At 45.0% G+C, this 7,999-nt stretch overlaps 1 protein-coding gene across 1 annotated transcript; it reads right to left on the bottom strand.

The window, feature by feature from the left end:
* Positions 1-1,843: 1,843 nt before the first annotated feature.
* LOC137357452 (zona pellucida sperm-binding protein 3-like) lies at positions 1,844-4,478 on the bottom strand. Its single transcript, XM_068023797.1, has 9 exons — positions 4,293-4,478; positions 3,293-3,408; positions 3,106-3,209; positions 2,837-3,014; positions 2,623-2,749; positions 2,446-2,534; positions 2,260-2,368; positions 2,041-2,173; positions 1,844-1,962 (listed from the first exon to the last, which is right to left on the bottom strand). The coding sequence occupies exons 1-9, from the start codon at positions 4,476-4,478 to the stop codon at positions 1,844-1,846; spliced, it is 1,161 nt and encodes a 386-aa protein (XP_067879898.1).
* Positions 4,479-7,999: the final 3,521 nt, after the last annotated feature.

Below are 7,999 nucleotides of genomic sequence, written 5' to 3'. Positions count from 1 at the left end.
TTTATGTCCACATTTTGGAATCATAGTGTGATGTATCACTAAAGACCTTATTCTTCATTTAAACTAATGCCTGTGTACGCATGTCTAAAGTAACAAAGCAAATTAGACAAAGACAGCAGGTGCAGAAAAGCCCCAACTTCCTGTCTGCATTCCACCCCACCCGACACTCTGCCCAGCCTGGGACTGAGGATGGTGCTGTTACTCATCCCTGGAGCAATGCCACAGGAGATTCCCCCAACCCCTGCTTGGTAGCAGACACCAAAAATCAGGAGTTGGAGCCAGAAGCTGAAATCTTTCTCAATGCAGGTACATAGGCCACATGATGTCGACACTTCAACCCTGTGCTGTACTTGTCCTGGAGTGTTTGATGGGGACAGTGTAGATGGAGCTTTACTCTGCTATCTAACCCAGTGTTGTACCTGTCCAGGGAGTATTCGATATTGGGGGCAGGGGAAAAAAAAAAAAAAGTGTAGAGAGAACTTTACATCTAAGTGCAAAAAGAAAATAAGTCACTCGATGGTTTCAATCGCATTCAGCCACATCTGCCAATTACTTCCCCTCTAGTCCACACCTAACTTGTGAAAATTTCCCCCCCTCCACCAGCTGCACTTTCCCTTAGCCCTGAACTTGTACCTGTATCTTGCCTGATTTTACTATCTATCCAGTCCCAGCCAGAGTAGCTGCAGTAGCTTCTCTTCCTAGTCCAGAACCATTACCTCTAGTTTGCCCCAAGAATCTATACTTGGGGCCTTTTATTTCTTACCTGCATGCTTCCCTTGGTGACATCATCTGAAAACAGTCAGTTTCACATACACTGACATCAGCCAGTTCTACCTCACTACCACTCAGCCCCTCCACTATCTCTAAATTATTAGACGGCTTAGCTGACACACAGGGCTGCACGAGTAGACATTTCCTCCCATTTAATACAAGTAGTAACACCATCATCAGTCCTGGCCTAGACAACAACTCCATCTTACTCGCTGGCAACAGTGGCTGAACTTGACTTACAATACAATCTACTAGAAAACAATTATTACTTCCTTGTACAAAGTGTTCAGACCAGTCAGTCAGTAAGACAACTTCCATCAAGTTCACCCAACTTTAACTCCATTAGTTTTTGGACAATGGTCTCCCAACTGGGAAGTTTAACCTGAAGCCTTTTGGGACTCAGTGGCCACTCAGCACGATGGAGTAACTTGGGAACCAGAGTTGGCGGTTTGGGCCCCTGATTTGCATATTCAGTTAGACAATGGAATCAAAAATATGATTTGCAAGGCCAATTGACAGTTTAGTCCCATCTACCTAACCCAAATTGGCCTGGAGATCAGCAATTTGAACTGAAATTTGCTATTTCCACAATGGTCAACAGGCTGTGAAGTGAAAATTTAATCAAATCAATTTAACAAAATGCAGCTAAATAAATTAATGTATAATGTCTGATACACCCATTGGTTGTGCTCCCTCTCTGGGAGGAGCATAGCCAATTAGAAGGAAGCAGCCAGAGTAAACCCCAACTGGCCAAATTGAGGAGCAGTTCCACAGGAGGAATAGACCTGTTCACATCTCTCCTCTGCAGGAGACACAATAAAGGAGCCTGGGATTGAAATGCAGGAAGCAATTCAGCAGCAACTTCTTCAAATAAATAGAGAAGCTTCACTGTATTTCTTGTTCAACCTACTCAAGTGAAACTCCCTCTGCCAGGAGTGATTCCAGAGGTCAAGTTCTGTGCTTAGGTTAATCCCAGTCATTAGATATATGGACCCATTTAACTAACAGGCTCCAGTGGTCAATGAATTACCACACAAGAGACAAGTAATCACTTTTATTGATCATTTGATAACTAGTTGATCAGAGTTTGCTTGTGTTTCCTGTACAGGAACAAGGCAATCAATGAAGCAGAGATCAGACAGACAGCTGTCACAGTCAGGGCCACAATCAGGACCACCTCAGACTCCACACCTACAAAGCAATGAGAAACCAATGGTTAGTGAAGGAAACACTGAAGGGAAAATGGAAACTAGCAGTCAGCCAACTCACCACCTGGAGACCTCTCCTGCAGCCTTCGCTCAATCTCATTCAAGGACTCAGTTGCCAGGTCAGTTACCTCAGTATCCAGAATGACCAGGGGTCCAAGTGAGGCCTCACCCTCCCACTTCAATCCAGCTTCACTCTCTGCAATATCAAACATGCCAGTTAGAGGGGATAAAGGGAGATCTCCCACATCTAGAGGATCAATGTCCTACCAGCTTCAGGTACAAGATCCCTCCTTCCTCTGGAAGGAAATCGGAACTCCCTTGTCACACCACAGTTACCCACATGGCAACAGGCACAAATGTCATTGTTGGATTCATCCAATGGGGTCCAGCTAAACAAGAGAAACAGTTGATCAACCAGGTTGTCCATCACATGTCTATACAACACACCAAGAGAAAGGGAACTTACACATTCTGCATCTTCTGGAAAGTACAAGCTTTGTTCATGGAATCTCTCCGATCCACTGGAGCAACTTTCAGGTGACAGGTGATGAAAATCTACACAACACATTTCAACAAATTATTTAGTGACTTCCAAACCCCCCTCCCCCCAACATGGAAACCCCAATGATCAGATTACACTTACCAAGGAACGGTCATCTCCAAAGAAGCGGAAAGCATCCAGGTCAAACCGGAGCTTGTCCAGCTCACGCTCGTCTCTTGGCAACATGAAAGTTGAAAAGGAGTCCTCAGCTTTGCTGTCCAGGAGGCAACTGGAGAAAGATTCAAAAAGGGACATGAAGTGAATAAAGTGAAGCCATTGAGATGGGAGCAGCTGGAGAAAGTAGAGACCTCCTTACCCATTGTAGTCAATGATGCTGTATCTCGGGGTGGAATCCTTGTCCGGGCTCAATGTAGCTACACAGCGGTCAATGTAGAGCTTCAGGGGCATGTGGTTGGTCATTGAAACAGAGGCCTCAATGTGAATGAGGTCACCCAGGTAGTAGACAGTCGAGGTGCGCTCTGTAAGCCAGTCATCTGAAGTACAAGAGGACAAGGGTTGGAGACAGTGGGTACAACTCCCAGTGGGTGAGTACAGGAAATCACTCCCCATCCACCCATCACATACCATTCATTAGGCGCAGTGAGAATGACAGATGCCCTTCTCCAGACTTGGTGGAGCTGAATGGGATCCAGGTGGGCTTGATGGGGTTACTGCTCACATTGCCCTTCCTGGAAAGGAGGGAGAGTCATTTTAGGACAAATTGAGAAAACCCATCTCCAGATCATATCTACAATCAGGTAAATATTCTCACCTAAAATAATGACACTCAATGGGAATGACAGCTCCATTTGTTCTCACAATGACAGATCCATGATACTGGGGGGTGTGGTTCAGGTGGGTGGTGTAGACCAAGAAATCTCCAGCCATCTGAAAGAAATCAGGTAAAAGGAATGACAATCTGGTCTGAAATGGAGATTATGCTCAGTTCAAAATAAAATTTGGAGAGATTGCATTTCCACAGGGAATGAAAAGCTAGATGCTGGGATACCATTTCCCCCAGCTGGAGTATCCAGACCTAGGGCCACTTTTAGGCAAAGGGTCAGGCATTTAGGTCAGAGCAAAGAAATGTCTAGAGAATTATAAAGCATTTGGATTATTCCAACTAAGTCAGATCTACTTAATGATATTCAAGACAGGCAAGATTTGGGGCACGAGAGGAATCGAGGCACACAAGGGTAGTAAACAGAGTAAACGTAGAAGTTAATCCCCAAAATCCCTGAATGGTCAAGCAGACTCCAGTGGTTGAACTAGACTTTTGTTCATGGGCTAGTGTCAAGTCTCAGTAGATAGTGTGAAGAGATTGCAACAAGCAAAAAAGTTGATATTTTAACAATGAAAGGAGCCATAAATGGACTGTAATTTGCACCCATGTGTTCTGTTCACAGGGAAAGGAAATGTGGGGTCCCCCTTAGTATACTACAGCTCAATTCTTAGTGCTAACTTATAATAGCAAATAGATTAGATAAAATTGAAGCTTCAAGCTTAACATTCAATCTGTGACCCAAATGAAGGGCAATAAAGGTGAAAATTCACAAATCAAGATGGAGGAATACCAATAAACGTTCAAGGCCAATGGGGTAGATAATCAAAGTTGGGGAGAATAGGAGCTACAAGATTAAGCAAGGCCCACTGGATAATTGAATGCTGCTTGTGGTTTTATAAAGTAGGAAACAAGCATCAATGGGATTCACCAAGTGTCAGAATGAACAGTGGGGAACAATCACCAAGGTTAGAACAAGAGTCAACGTTACCTGCAATCTGCTGCCACACTCATGGAGCCCATAGTCAAAGAGGACAGTGTGGTTCTGAGAGTAGATCCTGGTTGGCCGACAACCTGCTGTCCCCAGGGTCAGGTCAGCAGCTTTAATCAGGTGCCTGGTTCCAAATAAATCCATCTGGACCCTGACCAGCAGGTTCTGCTCTCCACACTGCACCATCACAGTCTGCAGTGGAGACACACTTCGGCCCTCAGACACACGGAAATGGGAACCAAAGGGAGACCCAGTTGGAGGGACTCTCTGAGGCACAGGGGTGGCTTTTACTCTTCTCCATGGAAACCTCTGGTGTCGAAACTGTTGCCAAGTATCAGAACAACAGACAACTCCAACTAACACCAGCACTGGGAACAAACCCCTCATTACAAAATCCCCCATGATACCAAACAACTCAACCATCCCTTCACCCACCAACCAGCTCCTTTTATACACACAACCTGCAGTCACCTGACACCAATGATCCCAGAAGCAGCAACATTGAACCAATTAACCAGCCCCAATCTCCACAATTTACACCCAATGACAGAACTCATGGATTTATTGGCAGGAGGGCCTATTTTATTTGGACCAATAGGAGTGACTCTGAATTGGCCCAGTGTCACCTGACAGATGTCAGCTCCAAACTTGCTCATGTTGAAGGGAACCATTAATACAATACTATAATATGCTTTGTTCATTGATCTATGAGGATGACAGGGGTTATCCCCAGTTTTATCAACAGAGGAATGAAATTACACCTGCCCCCCTCTTTAAAGGACACAGCTAACATTTTCCAGTCCTTACTGGATCCAGGTGTGGTGCCAGAGGACGGGAGAATTTCTAACGTTGTACCTCTGTTTAAAAAGGGAGTGAGGGACAGACTGAATAATTACAGGCCAGTCAGTCTAACCTCAGTAGTGGGCAAACTATTGGAATCTATTCTGAGAGACAAGATAAACTGTCACTTAGAAAGGCACAGATTAATCAAAGATAATCAGTATAGATTTGTTAAGGGAAGATCTTGTTTGATCAACTGGATCAAATTTTTTGAAGAAGAAGTGGAGTTGATGTGGTCTACATGGATTTTAGCAAGGTTTTTGACAAGGTCCCACATGGCAGACTGGTTAAAAAAATAAAATGCCATGGGATCCAGGGAAATGCAGCAAGGTGGATACAAAATTGTCTCAGTGGCAGGAAACAAAGGGTAATTGTTGACGGCTATTTTCACGACAGGAGGGTTGCTTCCAGTGGCATTCCGCAGGGCTCAGTACTGGGTCCCCTGCATTTTGTGATATATGTTAACAATTTGGACGTAAATGTAGGGGGCATGATCAAGAAGTTTGCAGACGACACAGAGATTGGCCGTGTGTTAGATAGCGAGGAGGATAGCTTAGGCTGCAGGAAGATATTGATGGTCTGGTCAGATGGGCAGAAAAGCGGCAAATGGAATTCAACTTGGAGAAGTGTGAGGTGATGCATTTGAGGAGGTCAAACAAGTCGAAGGAACACACGAATAGTGGGAAAATACTGAGGAGTGTAGAGGAAATGTGGGACCTTGGAGTGAATGTCCACAGATCCCTGAATGTAGCAGCACAGGTCGATAAGGTGATGAAAAAGGCATATGGAATTCTTTCCTTTATTAGCTAATGTCTAGAATATAAGAGCAGGGAGGTTATGCTGGAACTGTATAACTCATTGGTTAGGGCACAACTTGAGTACTGTGTGCAGTTCTGGTCACCTCATTACAGAAAGGATGTAATTGCACTAGAGAAGGTACAGAGGAGATTTACAAGGATGTTGCCAGGACTGGAAAAATGCAGCTATGAGGAAAGATTGGATAGGCTGGGGTTGTTCTCCTTGAAACAGAGAAGGCTGAGGGGAGATCTGATTGAAATGTACAAAATTGTGAGAGGCCTGGATAGAGTGGAGGTGAAGGGTCTATTCACCTTAGCAGAGAGGTCAGTGACGGAGCATAGATATAAAGTGATTGGTAGAAAAATTAGAGGGGAGATGAGGAAAAACTTTTTCACCCAGAGGGTGCTGGGTGTCTGGAACTCACTGCCTGAAAGGGTAGTAGAGGCAGAAACCCTCAACTCATTCAAAAGGAATCTCAAGTGCCGTAATCTGCAGGGCTACGGACCAAATGCTGGAAGGTGGGATTAGAATGGGTGGATCGTTTTCTGGCCAGCACAGACACGATGGGCCAAGTGGCCTCTTTCTGTGCCTTAAACTTTCTAATGTGACGTCCAGCACAGCTTGAGTGGAATCGGAGAGCTCCTTTTTGGGTCCATTTCCCTATTCTCTGCTGACACTGTTACACCAGTTCAGCCCTGCCACCCTGGAAAACCATTACACAGAACAGCAACGGTTTATTCATCAATGCACCTGCACTCACATCAAGTCGGAAACTTTTATTTCCCCCCCCCCCCCCTTCCCCCTCCCCTCAGGATATACTTGGAAGAAACATTCTGGGTTGTGCCCAACACTTGTCTTGTGAAGATTTATGTTCTTCAGATCTGAATAGAGTCAATTTGTGATGATGATCTTCAGTGTGAATACAATTAGTTGGTTTTGTCTGACCATCTCGATCACTCTTTTGGTTACAGAGGCTTTGCCAATAATATCAGGAGTGACATTAGGAGGGTGATAAGTTTTATTTAATTTAAACATTTATATCGAATTTCATTCCACTGCACTGTTGTAACGTACACTAGGACCTCTCGTGAATATTGGGGCCTAGGAATTGTCTGTAACTTGGAGTTGATGACATTATAATGGACGGTTGCTTTAGGGCAATGCAGTAACTAGGGAGACAGCCCATAATGGAGCAATTAATACCCAGAGCAGTGGGAGAAGCAACAAGAGTCTATTAAATGACAACCCTCAGACTGGGCTGACTCAGAGAAACAGTTCAAACTTACTTCAACATAGCAAATTAACCTCGCAGCTCAGACCATCGTACAGCTGGAGTCAGGGACAGATGTGATAGGGAGAATTTGTTCAGTGCTTTGAAAATGCTCTGCTGTCGAAAATCACTGTCGTATTTAAAGGACTGCTCGGGTATAAAATTGAAACCCGACCTGATCTGACCACACCCAACCCGAACCCGACCCGGGCCTGAGTCCTTTAATTCTTTTTCGTGCCTGACCCGACCCGACCCGACTATCAAAACAAAGAATAAGAACAAAGAACAGTACAGCACAGGAACAGGCCATTCGGCCCTCCAAGCCTGCGCCGATCTTGATGCCTGCCTAAACTAAAACCTTCTGCACTTCCGGGGCCCATATCCCTCTATTCCCATCCTATTCATGTATTTGTCAAGATGCCTCTTAAACGTTGCTATCGTATCTGCTTCCACCACCTCCCCTGGCAGCAAGTTCCAGGCACTCACCACCCTCTGTGTAAAAAACTTGCCTCGCACATCCCCTCTAAACTTTGCCCCTCGCACCTTAAACCTATGTCCCCTAGTAACTGACTCTTCCACCCTGGGAATAAGCTTCTGACTATCCACTCTGTCCATGCCGCTCATAACTTTGTAAACCTCTATCATGTCGCCCTCCATCTCCGTCGTTCCAGTGAAAACAATCTGAGTTTTTCCAACCTCTCCTCATAGCTAATGCCCTCCAGACCAGGCAACATCCTGGTAAACCTCCTCTGTACCCTCTCCAATGCCTCCACGTCCTTCTGGTAGTGTGGTGAGCAGA

Source organism: Heterodontus francisci, chromosome 48 (genome assembly GCF_036365525.1).
Source record: "Heterodontus francisci isolate sHetFra1 chromosome 48, sHetFra1.hap1, whole genome shotgun sequence".
In the NCBI taxonomy this organism is placed as follows: Eukaryota; Metazoa; Chordata; class Chondrichthyes; order Heterodontiformes; family Heterodontidae; genus Heterodontus; species Heterodontus francisci.
Note: the sequence above shows the minus strand (reverse complement) of the source record. Positions and strands in the feature narration are given on the sequence as shown.

Excerpts from the sequence above, each read along its gene's own strand:
- LOC137357452 (XM_068023797.1), bottom strand. The coding sequence starts at position 4,478 with ATGGTGCAGTGTGGAGAGCAGAACCTGCTGGTCAGGGTCCAGATGGAT. Across the intron at positions 3,409-4,292 it reads AGTGTGGCAGCAGATTGCAG|ATGGCTGGAGATTTCTTGGT; the intron begins GTAACGTTGACT and ends GATTTCTTTCAG. Across the intron at positions 2,535-2,622 it reads TTGGAGATGACCGTTCCTTG|ATTTTCATCACCTGTCACCT; the intron begins GTAAGTGTAATC and ends TGTGTTGTGTAG.